The sequence below is a fragment of the Schistocerca cancellata genome, chromosome 10, assembly GCF_023864275.1.
Source record: "Schistocerca cancellata isolate TAMUIC-IGC-003103 chromosome 10, iqSchCanc2.1, whole genome shotgun sequence".
In the NCBI taxonomy this organism is placed as follows: domain Eukaryota; kingdom Metazoa; phylum Arthropoda; class Insecta; order Orthoptera; family Acrididae; genus Schistocerca; species Schistocerca cancellata.
The window spans coordinates 52,872,742-52,890,352 of NC_064635.1; the positions used below are offsets into that span (position 1 = coordinate 52,872,742).

At 40.2% G+C, this 17,611-nt stretch overlaps 1 protein-coding gene across 5 annotated transcripts in view; it reads left to right on the forward strand.

Annotated features, from left to right (window-relative positions):
• LOC126106779 (zinc finger matrin-type protein CG9776-like) overlaps positions 1-17,611 on the forward strand; it is a 268,248-nt gene that overhangs the window by 56,074 nt on the left and 194,563 nt on the right. For all 5 annotated transcript variants that reach the window (XM_049913158.1, XM_049913157.1, XM_049913159.1 and 2 more), the window contains one exon: positions 6,904-7,264. In XM_049913158.1, coding sequence (XP_049769115.1) covers positions 6,904-7,264 — 361 coding nt within the window. The remainder of the gene's footprint in view (positions 1-6,903; positions 7,265-17,611) is intronic.

A 17,611-nucleotide genomic window follows, 5' to 3' on the forward strand; every position in this document is an offset into this window, starting at 1 on the left:
TCTTGTATTTGTGTCTTCCAAATAATATTGCTTAGTTCTTATTGTTTTATAAGGAGCGTTCAAAAAGAAACGAGCCAGAGGCATAATTACACAAACCAGTACCTGTATGTTAAAAGTATTGACCCTGGCTGTTGAGACACTTGTTCCACTGTGACACAAGGCGGTGAATGGCTGTCCCATAAAATTCCCGGGGCTGCGATGTTACCCAGTTCCGCATGTACAGCTGGACGTTGTCGTCCAGAAGAGTGCAGGAAAGGTTATGCTGACCTTCTTCTTTGATCGAGATGGCCCCCTTCAGATTCACTTCCTGCAGCAAGGGACAACAGTGAATGTCCAGCGTTACTTGCAAACCTTGACCACCCTTCACCAAGCGATCAAATCAAAATGACCAGGCACTCTCATCCGTGGGGTCATTCTGCTCCACGACAATGCAAAGCCTCGTACAGCCAACACAGTTGTGACACTCCTGCAGAAATTCAAATGGGATGTTCTCAGCCACCCTCCATGCAGTCCGGACCTCTCTCCCTGTGATTACGCCAATTTTGGTCCTATCTAAAAGGCTCTGAGGGGCAAATGATTCACCATGTACGATGACGTCCAGCTGTACGTGCGGAACGGGTTAACATCGCAGCCCTGGGAATTTTGTGAGACAGCCATTCACTGCCTTGTGTCACAGTGGGACAAGTGTCTCAACAGCCAGGTACTGGTTTCTGTAATTATGCTTGTGGCTCGTTTCTTTTTGAACACCCCGTACATTTTTATAACATTCTTTAATTTTGCATAGACCTATAATTTTCATGGAGGAGTCAGGGAGGTCTCTCAAAGAGCTCTAAAAGACTCGGGGGAATACTGAAAGACTTGAAGAGTCCCTCAGCCTATCAAGAAATTCATCAAGGGAGTGAGACAAAAACATAAATATAAATGCAACATGTCCAAACAGGTCACATAGTTGCCAACAATCTGGTGTGGGGTGATAAACTTCTATTTTTATTGCAATGGCCTGTGAAAAGTTTCAGATCAGTTCTGTTCACTCAATTTCTAGGCACTACCCTCATTCTGAATCTGAAAAATGTAATGACACGATTTATGAAACCTGAAATGTTTGTAGCCTGCGTTGTCAGCGACACTTAAGGACATTCAAAACAGTTCTTATCTGTTCCTGCAAAGCAAATTTCCTTACTGTTGTGTACTTATAAGGAAATGAAGAATTACTCCAATTTCAAGAATAGTTTATAGCATCTCTTCAAAGTATCATCTGCAAAATATTCCTGTGATCTCTGTAGACTTAACTAGTGGTAACAGTTACATGTACTCTTGACCCCATCCATATTGACACTGATGCTGATTTTGTACCAGAAGCACCTGAATAAACTTTTTTCAACACTTGTTAAAAAGAATCAGTGTTGCACTAGCATAGCTGGTGCTAAAATGGGCAGGTTTCGTGAACTTATAACATCCACACAAAATATTAACGACTCGAGCATCTACAAATGTGGAGAAAAACGCTTATCACTACTGGGGGAAAAAATACTGAATGAAAAAATTGCCTATTTCATCTACATTGTTAAAATGATTTCCTGTGTTTTCCTCTGCAGTGGACATGGATTATGAGGCTTCTATGTGAATGCTGGATACATTTGGGAGAACATGAAAAGAGCACTTTGTGTTGCATGTTTCCACGCAGAAAGCTATTTAAAAATATATTCTGTTAAATCTTAGAAATGCACATTCCTCATACATCCTCAACACACAGTGCTGTCAGTAAAACTAGAGTGCTGAGATACTGCATGCATCTAACAAGGAAACATTACCATCTTGACCTCATATTTTAAGTAGAAGAAAGTTCACTTGCAAGTCATTAGCTCCAGCAATTGATCCCACACCAAAATTTGGACCATAATTCTGATAATATTCGCTTCTGATCTTTGATATACAGAATTTAAATTTCGTGTGCACTGCTTTTTTGTCACTGGCTCCATCCCACTGCAGCCCCATAATGCCAAGCATGAAGTGCTGTGCAGTGGAGTCAGCAAGAGGTTTCTGAAATACTTCTGTGACTTTCGTAGTGTGCTTTGTTCATTATGTCAAAGTGTGTGATTTCTAATCAGTAGCATATGCCAAAGGTCTCTTTGCTTCAAGCATTTTTAAGTTGCAATTCACAAATGCAGTGTAGATGAATGAAATGAATGAACGTATCATTAAAGAAGTAGCAGAGTATTATTTCATTATTATTTTTGGTGTTGTGCATTACTTCCTTTGGATTTAAAAGCTGACAGTGTTAAAGTGACTTGCATTTGCAGGAGGTCCACTATTCTTCAGCATGATTGGCATGATTAAAGTTTTTCTCATTTTGCAATTGAAGTGTGTGTATAGCTGCAGAATATCAATACAAAACTATTGTTAAATAATATTGAGCGTTTATGTTTGTGAGGTTGCTAAATAATCTAATGTTCTCTCTTTACATACCTATTTTTCACATTTAGTAAAATGTTCTCATACAAGATTTGCTAACACGTTTGACGTCCAACTTCCCCTCCTCTTCCCTCGCTTTCAACATCCCGCGAATAGGAGGGCTCTGGCTGTCACTGCGCTTTACAGTACTTCATGCGCGGTCATTACGGGGCTGCAGTGGGTTGGAGCAAGTGATAAACAACTGAAGCGCATAACATTTAAAAGCTCTTTATTGAGAAGGTCATAACTGGGTACTATCAGAATAATAACGTAGATTGTCGGATAGGATCAGTTGCTGGGGCTGATGTCTTGCAAAAGCACTTTATTCTCCTTAAAATATGAGGCTGAGTTGGAGACATTTCCTTGTAACAAGAGAGTGGTACTGCATCAAGCAAAATAATTAGAGACAATATTTATCAAAGTTTTATTGTTCACCGAAAAGAGGCGTGGTTGGGAGACAAAGTGAAAGATTTGAAGCAATAGGAAATCAATTTAGGTATGCATGTTCCCAATCTGAACAAATGATTTAATATACTAGAGTACCCCCCTATGCCTGGATCACAATAGCAAACTGAATGACAGCTATTTGGCACTATTATTGTTCTTTTCTTGCTCTCACTGACTGTGAAAAGACTTTTGATACAATAAATTGAAGCAAACTGTGGGAAATTTTGAGGAGGAGGATCCTCTCTCATAAGAGCTGTACGGAATTTATATAAGAATAATAAATTACAGATAAAAATAGTGGGCAGCAGACATAACACGGTTGAAATAAATCAAGGACTTACACAAGAGTGTCATCTACCACCCACTCTTTTTAATCAGGATCTAACCATAACTTGGTTACAGACACTAATATACTTTAAAATTTTGTTTTAAAGCCACAAGCTCTTGACCAAATACTCCTTAGCCATTGTCAAGTGGTGACTGTCATTTGGTTGCTGCTACCATCCTTGTATAGCCACACTGCCTTCTGTGATGTCCCTGATGCTTGCCCCATCACCATATAATGTAATATTTTGCCCACTTCAGTCTTCCGACAGCTAAGTTCTGAGCTGCGTTTAGCTGCAGGCTGCTGTTTTTTATTGAAGGAGTATCATAGATTTTCTCAGCTTGATTGATTATTGGTGTACTTCTGGTTGTTTATCCGATTTGTCATTTTCATTTTATGTGCAAAATCGAAAGGACAACCTTGCCAGGAATACGGCATTAACATTATCTGTTATTCTTGCATCATTATTCTGACATTACTTCTGCCCCTCTTTTTTTCCACTTTCCTCCGTTTTCCTTCTTTCAGGCAAGTACTTTGCAAATTTTAGAAGATGCATGTATGTTCTGAAATTTTAATTTGATGTATAACTTTGTAGACGATTTGATCATTCCCTCACTAGTGCTTTGCAGAGACGTTACTGAGCAAGGTTGAATTTGTTGTCTGATGTATCCTTTTTCAAATAAGATGACACATATGATATTTTGTAAATGATCTATGGGTGACTAAACAGTAATGCAACTAACATTTACACTCTGACTGTACGTATTCTGCTGTTTTCTCTTCTTTTCCTTTCTTTAAATATTTCTCCAATCTGTTGTGTTTGTTTCTTCTCGCTCTCCTTTCCCCACTGCCCCCCCCCCCCCCCCCACCCTGTTTACTTAAGAATTTGTCCATATCTAGTACTTTCTGTTACTTAATCTCCTATTCTTTCCTTGTAAATCTTTACCAGTCCCTTGAATCCAGTTTATCTTTAACTTCTTTTGATAAAGTATTTAGTCATCTGTTTAGTTAATGTAATGTAATTGGATATATGAAAAATCTATTCACCAAGCAGTGGCAGGAGAACACACACATAGATCTATTTACATTTGCAAGCTTTCAGGGCCAGTGGCTTCTTTGTATGGCAGAATGGTTGAAGGAGAAGGAAGGGGGTGAAGGACTTATGAGGTTTAGGAAATTGGGAGAATTTGGAAAAGTTACCCAGAAGTTGTAAGTCTCCCCTGACCCAGGGTTCTGGGTGGCTTTTCGATGCTTTCCCCATTTCGTAAACCTGACCAGTTCTTTTCCTTCACCCATGAGCCTTCTCTTTCAACCCCTCTGCCAGAAGGAAGAGCCACTGGCTCTGAAAGCTTGCAAATTTAAATACCTTTATATGCGTGTTCTCCTGTTGCCATTTGATAAGTAGATTTTTTATTTATCCTATTTTATTATTTTCCAAAAAATTGATTGGTTTTGTCGATATCTTCAGTTAATATGTTATCATTGATGCTATACAAATGGCCAAAGAATATCGGTCTCCTCATTTTCTCTATTTTCCGTGTTTTTCAGTGTCAAGCAATCTGTCTTTTTTAGTGGTTTCACCATTTTTCTTATAATTCTCCTTTCCAGTTTTTACAGTTTCTCTAATGTATGATTCACTGTGTGTACTTGTATATAACTATTATAGATTAACTGCAATACTTTCATGTTTTACTTTGAGGTGGTTAAATAGACATTGTTTGTTGCTAACATTTGTTATGGTACCAGAGTTTTTCTCCCAGCTTGTGGGTCATTTCCTTTGCAGCATGTTTGTTAAAGTCTTCTCTTGAGTTAGTCCTCCCAAATATTTCAGTTTTTTAACACTTCTGTTTGAACAGTCACAGTAAAGCAGCTTGTTGCAGAATCTTTCTGCTAGCAGTAATTTTACCTGCAGGTGAAAATTCCTGAAATTCACCACCACCACCACCACCACCACCAATACTGTTTTGCACAGTTTCCCACCTCTGGCAAGACTGTTGTGGAACAGAAGCCTTCCCATCGTCTTTAGTTTTCCCATACCTCCCTGTTACTATTTTAACCCAGCCTTCTCCTCTTTTCTAAATACTTTCTTCCACTTCTATTAGCCAATCACCAATCATCTCAGTCTCTTGCCCTCCATCTTCAACTCAAATATCTCCCTAGATGCCCTTGTCTCATCTATTCTCTTCACATGCTTGTACATTTTAATATTTTTTCCTCTATCTTCTCTTGTAGCGATTCCTTGTCTGTCATCTCTCTAAAACTTTCATTTCTTACATTTTCCATCTGTGTTACGCCTATCTGACTTCTCAGAATCTTTGTTATGTTACTTTTATCCATTTCCCTCATGACTCATGTTTCTGCACTGTACAATAGTATTAGTACATAATACATTTGGTATATCACTTTTCTGAGTGGTTTCTTTTTTGCATATCATTCCTTTCATTTTTCTGTACGAGGTTTAATGGGATTTAATTTTTTTTTTAATTTATTGAAAAATACAAGCAAAAGTTATTTTCCTTCCTTCATACTTCTTTATAAATATATTTTTCCCAGCGAGAAGGAAGGTTTTTTATTCTGCCATTGTAAAATGATGCTGGTTGTGATAGGAGCTAACTGCACACAAATTGCTCTGCACCCTCCTCACCTTCAAATCGTTGCCCTCCCAGAGCTTCTTCAAGCTGCGCAAACAATAGGGCAATAGGTCAGGACTGTAGAGAAGCTGATCAGGTTGAGTCCAGTGCAGTTCTTCAAGTTATGAGTCTTAATAGAACCTGGCGTTTTTGTGGAGGGAAATGGCCTCTCGAATTGGCTGGTCTCGTCTTTTAAGGCTATGCAGCTGGTTCATCACCCCAATAGTAAGCATCATTGATTGTGCATTGCTCACGGAAACAAAAAAAAAAAAAAGAAAAAGAAAATGAGTGAACAAAATGCCTCAATAGTTGAAGAAAACAGTTGAAAGAACCATGCTAGCTGAGAGATGAGTCGTGGCTTTCACTGGGGTTGTCTCCTCTTTCCTCTGCCGCTCCATACTCACTTGTTTTGACTCAGGAGTTAGTGGTGAACCCATGTTTCATCACACGTCACAATCCGACTCAAAATGCATCATCTTTGTTCTCAAACTTCGTGGCAAGTGTCTAACCGACCTCCACAAATGTCTAAACTGTTGATCTGTAGTCAAAAGACGAGTGACACATCTGGCACACACTTCACAGAACTGTAGGGTGCTTGTGATGACAGCTCTCATAACTTATTCTGACCCTTTCTGTAATTTCAGATACGCTCATCCAGCAATCTTCAAGAATATCTCGATTTGTGTGAATATTTTTATTTGTAATGCTAATCTGAGTACAGTGATTGTGATCCTGATTTTCCACTTGTTCTCATTGTTCTTTGAACTGTTTATGCCAGCTAAGCACATGAGTGTTAACTATGCAGTCAGTCTTCGGAAAGTGTCAATCGTAGGTGCTCAAGAACAAAAATACCATTTATATTTGATTTACCCTCGAATTATACTTTCCCCGGTACTTGAAGCTTCAAATTGCAGTAACTTAAGTGTAGTTAAAATGAATAATTTTGTATTTGGATGTAGGAAATTAGTTAAAAGGTAATGTGTAATTGCATTCTCAGTTCCATTATATCCTACCTGTTGAAGTAGAATAGGGCTCTTGCAATATACGCAGGGCCCGATGGGAACACAGTCCGTCACCAGTGAGAATGGTTCGCCGCTCTGTCTCTCTCTCGCCGCCGCCCAGGAGCCGGCACAGGTCGCGTTCTCCACCTCTGCCGCCCAGGAGGCGTGGTGGAAGTCACGAGTGGAGCCCGTCGCCACCTCCACCTCCTTCTCATCACCGCCGCCCCCTGCCGAGCCACTATCCGCCCCGGGACTTGGGGGACCGAGAAGTGCACCACGTACGGGACTGGAGGTCGCCACCACCCGCCCCGTCTGTCTACGAAGGAGCCCACGGCTCTCACCAGGTGCAGCATTCGTCAGCATCCAGTTTCAACGTAATGCCTCCTGTTCAACAATCTGTTTACGGAGAGGTATGTGCTATCTGGGGATCAGAGTTAAGATGAATGACATTGATAGTTGATATTGAGTGTGGGACAATTATTGTTGGTTTGATCTAAGATCCTAAAATTATTTGGCATCTTACATTTTTAATGCCGAAGTTTGGATGTTGTCTTGGTGAGTAGTGTGTGTATTCATCTTTTATTTGAGGAAGAAAGCAATTAGTGACTTGTATCAAGCTTTACACATACAGGTGTTGTCCCAGAAGTACCCAAATTAAGAATGAAAACATAAACATTTTGGTAAAAAAAAAACTTTATTTCTTTACACAGTCTCCGTTCAGCTTGTTACACTTTTACTGGCAATGTTCCGTACTTTTGATACCCTGCTTATAGTGAGAACCACCGAGTTCTGCAAAATAGCCATCAACTACAAACTCCACCTCTTCAGTTTTGGCAGTACTCTTACCACTGAGCCATTTCTTCAGGTCTAGAAATGGAAAGTGATCAGAGAGTGCTAAATCTGGTGAAGAGGGTGCATGAGGAAGCATTTGAACTTTAAATCAGTGATTTTGGCCACAATGATAATGGATTAGTCACCTTTGGGCCTGCAGCTTTTGTCGTTTCTTTCCGTGTCTGGAGTTAAATTATTGGATGTGGGTTCCATCTTTTTGCAAACACACTGTTCTTTCTTTTTACCCAAACATGTTTCAGCACCTCTGTGCCATCATCAGTGGGTCATTGCTTATGATTTTAAAAAAAGTTTTTTAAAAATCAAGAGGTGTATTAACTCACCAGTGGAATTCACACTTACATCGCTTAGTTTGCAGGTGACAAGCTATCAGTGCAGGACTCTCCGCTCAGGGGCTGGGTGTTCTGTTGTCCTAATCATCATCATTTCATCGCCATCGATGCACAAGTGGCGTCCAATCGAAAGACTTGCACACAGCAAACGGTCTACCCATCAGGAGCCCTAGTCACACACGTGCATACAGTTGGTCCTGCAAAGCCATATAATGTAAAATCCCAGCAAGAAGCAAAATGAACAAAAATTTTCTTTAGGCCTCGCGTTGTTAAATCAGTTACAACTTGAAATATGTTCACTTTTTGCAGTTTTCAATAAACAAAAATCCACTGTTTGAATAAAAAGAAAGAGCAGTGTGTTTGCAAAAAGGTGGAACCCATATCCTATAGTAAGTAATAATGGATGTGTAAACTATTGCATTATTATGATGCAACAGAACTTTCTTTTTCACTAAATTAGGCCATTTTTGCTTGTTTTTGTCATCTAGACGCTGCAGTAATTTTCCATAATACTCACCATCGATTGCTTTATCCATGAACTTGCCTGCAGGTGGAATTGTCTGTGTCATCTTTAGAACTGATTCTTCCTTTTCAGTCCACTGTTTTGACTGTTCCTTCATCTGAAGGGGGAAGTGATGGACTCATGTTTGATACATGCTTATGAATTCATGCAAAACTCAGATTTATTGCAGGGAAAAATCGTCAAACATGCAACTGAAACATAGTCACAGTGCTGTTAAGTTTTCAGTCGGTTTGTGTTGTACAGCACTTTTTGAAGTGCCTATGATGTCTACTAGCTTGTGCAGTTTCAGTTGATGATCATCCGATTACTTTTGTGACTTTTCTCCATAATTTCTGGCTGGGTCAACTAATTTGGTGATGACTGCGATGTTTGTCTCAGCAGCTCATATGGCCTTGCTTAAATTCTGCTCCCATTTTTCTACAAAGATAACACATTTGCAGCTGAAGAACTGAATATTAGGTAACTGATTTGTGTGTAGTACTGTCACATTTGCTAAAATGAAAAACAGTTAAGAAATAATGGATAAAATTAATTCATTTTCTGTATTTATGCCTACAGTCTGCTTTAAAATAGTTTTTATGTGACAGGTAGCAGGGTGGACTACTATCACAAGCAAAACACACAACGCAGCTGTACTGACATTGTCAGCTCCCACTGTGTAGCCATTTCTACTATGCAAAGCATTGTGCCCTCAATTCTAAGTGGGAAAAATTTCAGGGCACAAAAATTGCACTTAATTTAAGAAAACACATAACTTGATCCTCATTGATATTAAGGATATACTTTTTTTTTTTCATGCTTAGTCACATTTCAGAGGTCAGTGAAAATGTGGACATCAGGATTTTATGTGGTTTTTGTAGGAGTTTGAGATAAAACCTTAGGCTTGTTATGAGTTGAATGTCAGCTAAACTACCAAAAAAAGGAAGGAAGGGGAAAAACCGACTGTTTTAAGCAAAAGCTAGTTTTTTACAGATCTCAGTATTTATGACACCATATCTCCTGAACTGCGTTTCTCGCAGTGATATAATTTTGCAGGCACATTCATAGTGTATGTGGATACTGCCTGCAATATGTGTTGTGAATAGAGTTGGTGGTAAAGAAGTAATAAAATAAAACATCATGCCTGATGTTGAACTTTTACTGCATGAAGTCCACAGCTCGTGGTCGTGCGGTAGCGTTCTCGCTTCCCACGTCCGGGTTCCCGGGTTCGATTCCAGGCGGCGTCAGGGATTTTCTCTGCCTCGTGATGACTGGGTGTTGTGTGATGTCCTTAGGTTAGTTAGGTTTAAGTAGTTCTAAGTTCTAGGGGACTGATGACCATAGCTGTTAAGTCCCATAGTGCTCAGAGCCACTTTTTTTTTTACTGCATGAACAGCAAAAATGTAATAAGGGATAAATGTTTATCCTTTAACCATTTTATGAGAGTAGAGGGTGTCAGTGACAAAAAGTTTCATAAAAGTTTGAAATTATGTGTAAGGTTTGTTGCAAGTTAGTAAGTGCTCTCATTTTCAAATACTGGATGTATGTACCGTATTTACTCGAATCTAAGCCGCACTTTTTTTCCGGTTTTTGTAATCCAAAAAACCGCCTGCGGCTTAGAATCGAGTGCAAGGTAAGCGGAAGTTCTGAAAAATGTTGGTAGGTGCCACCACAACTAACTTCTGCCGTCGAATATATGTACCGCTACACAGGCATGCTTTGCATGAACAAAGATAAAATACTGGCGCCAACACCTCTGCATCAGTAAATAAATAAAAATAAGGTGGAAGACGAGGTTTTTTCCCTCCGCCCCGAGTTTCGACCACTGCATTTTCATACATTATCCATCGAAGTAAATACAAATTCCTTATTGTTCATCTTCGAATGTTGCAGCGTTTCAATGAACTACGAAAATCCGACTGGCAAGACTGTTAGGGATGTTTGTCAATATGGCCAACCCTACGTTCTGAATTTTTTCCTACCTGTGAAAAGAGATGGTTGCTAATAGGAACTTTTAAAGAATTGTGAATCACATGCAGTATTCTCTCCACCATAAGAATAATACGAATATAAACATTTTGCCATGTATTCTTTCGTGTTTGCTGCCATCTCTCATAAATTCTGCCTGCCTAATAAACTACGAAACTAGAGTGAGACAACAGCAAACGCGGAAGAAAACACGTATCATGTCATGTTTGTATTCGAATTATTCTTATGCGTTATAGTGATACAGTCAGAAATGAAGCACAGCAATTGACTAGATTTTTAAATCTAAGATGACTCTTAATTTCTGTGCAGAATGTAATGTACTAAAGAGGCGTCTGCAAAGATTATCAAACGGAGAAAAATTTTCGCTAAACTCTCGTTCAGAACATCATACGCAGTCTATTATTTGGTTCTTGTTTATTATTATCAAAGAAAGCAGCAGTGTCAAGTAACAACAAATAGCAGTCTGTTGCCATTGTTTCGCTAATGAGACGATTCCTCTCCCCTTTTTTTTTTTAAATTGTACGCGGCGGTAGCATGCACAAAAGCAAGCCATGCCGCGAGCGGCGACAGGCTGTAAACACTCATTATCAGAATGCGACAAACAATGCATGACACAGTACAGTAATGCATCTTCAGCTTAGAGTGACGTCAACACCTAATACAAAGAGAACGGCACTTATCAGATCAAAGAAAAATAAGCAATCAATTCAAACCAGACGAAGCACGTGAAAAAGGAAGGGTACCCGTATAAATACGGACAGAGCGCCTGACACACAGCATTGGCTACCTGGTAAAGCTTAACTGCTAAGCTTACGACTCGAACCAAACTACGTATCTGTATCGTCATTCATTCGACCTAAATTGTCTCTCATATTACAATGTACCAACTTTGTTTCGATTTGGAGGTGCGGCCTAAAACTTTTCTCTCCCCTTGAATTTCGAGTCTCAAATTTCAGGTGCGGCTTAGACTCGGGAAAGTTTTTTTTTCCTTGATTTCAAGTCTCATTTTTCAGGTGCGGCTTAGATTCGAGTGCGGCTTAGATTCGAGTAAATACGGTAGTCTGGGCAATTAGTGGGCCATGGGAAATGCTGCCTTCGGGCATCTACATAGTTTCTAAATTTAATACTTGAATTATTGTATTAAATCTTTTATGTAAAGTAACAGCTCTTAATAAGTAGATTAGGCAGCATTTTAAATTTTTGAACTTAGTCATTAATTATAGGAAATAATAAAAATCAAATTTTTGTTGCCCCTGGAAGCTGTTTTATAGGCATACTGCAACTGAGACCATGTTCAGTGATCAGGGGTAGCCATTTAGTAATATAGATGAGCTGTTTAATTTAGTGGGGCTCACTCAAATATTACTTCAATGTTTATTTTGCATTACTATCTAACCTCAACCTGTGGCCTATTCAAATACAACTGTAATAGCCAGTTGCTAGGCCAGTAAGTGTTCAAAAAATTACCTCATTACAATGTGCTGAAATTACAAATTTTGCAGTTGCTTACATGTGCACCAAAGATGTGTATATGTGATAATACACTGAAGAATATGCAAAGTGTTGCACCATGGAACACCCGTCCAATATTTAACAAACTTTGTGGACACATTCGTCACATAATGGGTTCAGAACTGATCAACAGCAGTATGAGGAGTGACCATTATGGGTGTGAATATGCTCTTGTATTTGCTGTGGGATGGAAGCACGAAGCCTCTGAAAGTAGTATTGAGGAATTTCTTACTGCACATGATACACATGCTGTGTCAGCTTCTGAAGTTTGCTTGCTGGAGGCTTATATGAAAGCACGTCTTCCCACTGAATCCCAGGCATGCTCTATGGGTGATAAATTGGGGTAAATGGCAACTACTCGAGAATCCGTAAATTCCTCAAGGTGTTTGTGGTGTGAACTAAGGTTTGCAGTCGTGCATTATTCTGCTGGAATATGCCTTTTGTTACCCTCGTTGGACAACATGGTTAATCGTTCTTGCCATATATTGGTGAGCATTTGGCCTCTTTCAACAAAGACCAAATCAATTACATTGTTGTTTCCAATAGCTCTGTGCATCATAATTACAGGCGTTACAGAGGTTTGGGTTTCAAAAATCACTGGTTCCTGTGATCCTCCTCCAGGTAATCTGCAGACACATTGGCATCAATCTGTCACAAACAAAAACGAGACTCGTGGTTGAGCTCCACAGTATGTCACTCCATATCCCGTTGTCTCCAGTAGTACCTTGTGCGAGTCTCAGTTGCCTGTGGCATGGTGTCAGCAGCAAACAACTCAAGGCAACTCTTGATCTCGAGTCATCTTCCAGCAATCTATTCCAAATGGTTCGTGATAATATTCTACCTGTAACTTCTGTCCTGATCTCAATTGTGATAATCTGTACCAGACGAACAGTTGTGCAGTATTCTAGTGCTGCATTTCTTTTTGAGGGACCCATGCCTACTCTGCGTACCACACTATTGTCCTGAGTCCACACCATCACCAATCGTAGCACTGCAGCTAGCTGTCTGTGCGACATGTCTGTGTGACTCTCCCGTGTCGCTTGTGCTGACGATTCAACTTTTTTCAGATGTGGACGACAGTGCTAAGTTGCTCATGTATGGCCTCTGTGCGAGCCCTGTTGCAATTCCTTATGAAAAGTTCCAGTAATGTTACACACCCTGTAGTCATCAACTGCTGATACTATTATTCATCTGTAGGAAAAGCTTTTCTCCTTTACTGAAAATAAACTCGCAGAAGTATTAAATTTTAATTGACATAATCCATAGGCGTGGAAATACTGCATTATTAGTTTGGTAGCATTATGTTTCCACGGTGTAACTGGTTCCCTTTCTGTCAGTGTGTTTAAAACCAGTTTGTGTTATGTGTGATGAGTAATTTTCCAGAATTGCAGGCGTCACTGACCCCATGAACCATGGACCTTGCCATTAGTGGGGAGGCTTGCTTGCCTCAGCAATACAGATAGCCGTACCGTAGGTGCAACCACAATGGAGGGGTAGGTGTTGAGAGGCCAGACAAACATGTGGTTCCTGAAGAGGGGCAGCAGCCTTTTCACTAGTTGCAGGGGCAACGGTCTGGATGATTGACTGTTGTAACATTAACCAAAATGGCCTTGCTGTGTTAGTACTGCAAATGGCTAAAAGCAAGGGGAAACTACAGCCGTAATTTTTCCCGAGGGCATGCAGCTTTACTGTATGGTTAAATGATGATGGCGTCCTCTTGGGTAAAATATTCTGGAGGTAAAATAGTCCCTCATTCGGATCTCCGGGCAGGGACTACTCAGGAGAACACCGTTATCAGGAGAAAGAAAACTGGCAGAAGGAACAAGACTTCTGGTCAGGTGAATACAGGGTTATAAATACAAAATCAAATAGGGGTAATGCAGGAGTAGGTTTAATAATGAATAAAAAATAGGAGTGCGGGTAAGCTACTGCAAACAGCATAGTGAACGCATTATTGTGGCCAAGATAGACACGAAGCCCACGCCTACTACAGTAGTACAAGTTTATATGCCAACTAGCTCTGCAGATGATGAAGAAATTTATGAAATGTATGATGAGATAAAAGAAATTATTCAGGTAGTGAAGGGAGACGAAAATTTAATAGTCATGGGTGACTGGAATTCGATAGTAGGAAAAGGAAGAGAAGGAAAAGTAGTAGGTGAATATGGAATGGGAGTAAGGAATGAAAGAGGAAACCACCTGGTAGACTTTTGCACAGAGCATAACGTAATCATAGCTAACATTTAGTTCAAGAATCATGAAAGGAGGTTGTATACGTGGAAGAACCCTGGAGATACTAGAAGGTTTCAGATAGATTATATAATTGTAATACAGAGATTTAGGAACCAGGTTTTAAATTGTAAGACGTTTCCAGGGGCAGATGTGGACTCTGACCACAATCTATTTGTTATAAACTGCAGATTAAAACTGAAGAAACTGCAGAAAGGTGGGAATTTAAGGAGATGGGACCTGGATAAACTGAAAGAACCAGAGGTTGTAGAGAGTTTCAGGGAGAGCATTAGGGAACGATTGACAAGAACGGGGGAAGGAAATACAGTACAAGAAGAATGGGTAGGTCTGAGAGATGAAATAGTGAAGGCAGCAGAGGACCAAGTAGGTAAAAAGATGAGGGCTAGTAGAAATCCTTGGGCAACAGAAGAAATATTGGATTTAATTGATAAAAGGAGAAAATACAAAAATGCAGTAAATGAAGCATGCAAAAAGGAATACAAGTGTCTCAAGAAGGAGATCGACAGAAAGTGCAAAATGGCTAAGCAGGGATGGCTAGAGGAAAAGTGAGAGGATGTAGATGCATATATCACCAGGAGTATGATGACAGGAAAATCAAAGAGAACTTTGGAGGAAAGAGAACCACTTGTATGAATATCAAGAGCTCATATGGAAACCCAGTTCTAAGCAAGGAAGGAAAAGCAGAAAGGTGGAAGGAGTATATAGAGGGTCTATACAAGGGCAGTGTACTTGAGGACAATATTATGGAAATGGAAGAGGAGGTAGATGGAGATGAAATGGGAGATATGATACTGCATGAAGAGTTTGACAGAGCACTGAAAGACCTAAGTCGAAACAAGGCCCCAGGAGTAGACAATATTCCAATAGAACTACTGATAGCCTAGGCAGAACCAGCCCTGACAAAACTCTACCATCTGATGAGCAAGATGTATGAGAGAGGCGAAATACCCTCAGACTTCAAGAAGAATATACTGGTAATTACTCCATTCCCAAAGAAAGCAAGTTTAATAAGTCATGGCTGCAAGGCTGCAAAACACTGGCATGAATTCCATACAGACAAATGGAAAAGCTGGTAGAAGCCGACCTCGGGGAAGATCAGTTTGGATTCCGTAGAAATGTTGGAACACGTGAGGCAATACTGACCTTACGACTTATCTTAGAAGAAAGATTAAGAAAAGGCAAACCTACGTTTCTAGCATTTGTAGACTTAGAGAAAGCTTTTGACAATGTTGACTGGAATACTCTCTTCCACATTCTAAAGGCGGCAAGGGTAAAATACAGGGAGCGAAAGGCTATTTACAATTTGTACAGAAACCAGATGGCAGTTATAAGAGTCGAGGGGCATGGAAGGGAGCAGTAGTTACAAAGGGAGTGAGACAGGGTTTTAGCCTATACCTGATGTTATTCAACCTGTATATTGACCAAGCAGTAAAGGAAACAAGAGAAAAATTTGGAGTAGGCATTAAAATCCATGGAGAAGAAATAAAAACTTTGAGGTTTGCCGATTACATTGTAATTCTGCCAGGGAGAGCAAAGGCTCCGGAAGAGCAGTTGAATGGAATGGACAGTGTCATGAAAGGAGGATATAAGATGAACATCAACAAAACTAAAATGAGAATAATGGAATGTAGTCAAATTAAATCAGGTATTGCTGAGGGAATTAGATTAGGAAATGAGACACTTGAAGTAGCGGACGAGTTTTGCTGGTAGAAGTACAGAGTATGTAAAATGTAGACTAGCAGTGGCAAGGAAACTGTTTCTGAATAAGAGAAATTTGTTAACATCGAGTATAGATTTAAGTGTCAGGAAGTCATTTCTGAAAGTATTTGTATGGAGTGTGCCCATGTATGGGAGTAAAACACGGACGATAAATAGTTTGGACAAGAAGAGAATAGAAGCTTTCAAAATGTGGTTCTACAAAAGAATGCTGAAGATTAGATGGGTAGATCACATAACTAATGAGGAGGTATTGAATAGAAATGGGGAGAAGATAAATTTGTGGCACAACTTGACTAGAAGAAGGGATCGGTTGGTAGGACATATTCTGAGGCATCAAGGGATCATCAATTTAGTATTGGATGGCAATGTTGAGGGTAGAAATCGTAGAGGAAGACCAAGAGGTGAATACATTAAGCAGATTCAGAAGGTTGTAGGTTGCAGCAGGTACTGGGAGATGAAGCAGCTTGCATAGGATAGAGTAGCATGGAGAGCTGCATCTAAACAGTCTCTGGACTGAAGACCACAAATACAGCAACACTGACACATATTTAACACAACAAGTGTCTGGTGCAGTTGTTAGATCAGTTACTGCTGCTGCAATGGCAGGTTATCAAGATTTAAGTGAGTTCGAACGTGGTGTTATAGTTCGCACATGAGCGATGGTACATAGCATATCTGAGGTAGCGGTAATGTGGGGATTTTCCTGCACAACCATTTCATGAGTGCACGGTGAATGCCAGGAATCCGGTGAAATGTCGTGAATGTCAGGAATCTGGAAAAATGTTGTGAATGTCAGGAATCTGGAAAAATGTCGCGAATGTCAGGAATCTGGTAAAATGTCATGAATGTCAGGAACCGGTAAAATGTCGTGAATGTCAGGAATGCGATAAAACATCGTGAATGTCAGGAATCCAGTAAAATGTCGTGAATGTCAGGAATTCAGTAAAACATCGTGAATGTCAGGAATCCAGTAAAACGTCAAGTCTTTGACATCGCTGTAACCAGAAATAGATCCTGCAAGAATGGGACCAATGGCAACTGAAGAGAATCTTTCTTCATGGCAGAAGTGCAACCCTTCCACAAATTGCTGCAGATTTCAATGCTGGGCCATCAACAAGTTTCAGCGGCAAACCTTTGAATGAACTATCATCGATATGGGTTTTCGGAGCGGAAGGCCTACTTGTGTACCCTAAATGACTGCATGACATAAAGCTTTATGCCTTGCCTGGGCCCGTCAACTCTGACATTGGACTGTTGATGACTGGAAACATATTGCCTGGTCAGATGAGTCTTGTTTCAAACTGTATCAAGCAGTTGGATGTGGATGTGTACGGGTATGGAGACAACCTTATGAATCCATGGACCATGCATGTCAGCAGTGGACTGTTCAAGCTGGTGGAGGCTCTGTAATGGTGTGTGGCATGTGCAGTTGGAGTGATATGGGACCCCTGATATGTCTAGATACAACTCTTGACAGGTGACATCTACGTAAGCATCCTGTCTGATCGCCTGCATCCATTCGTGTCCATTGTGCATTCCGATGGACTTCGGCAGTTCCAGCAGGACAGTGCGACACCCCACCCATCCAGAATTGCTACAGAGTG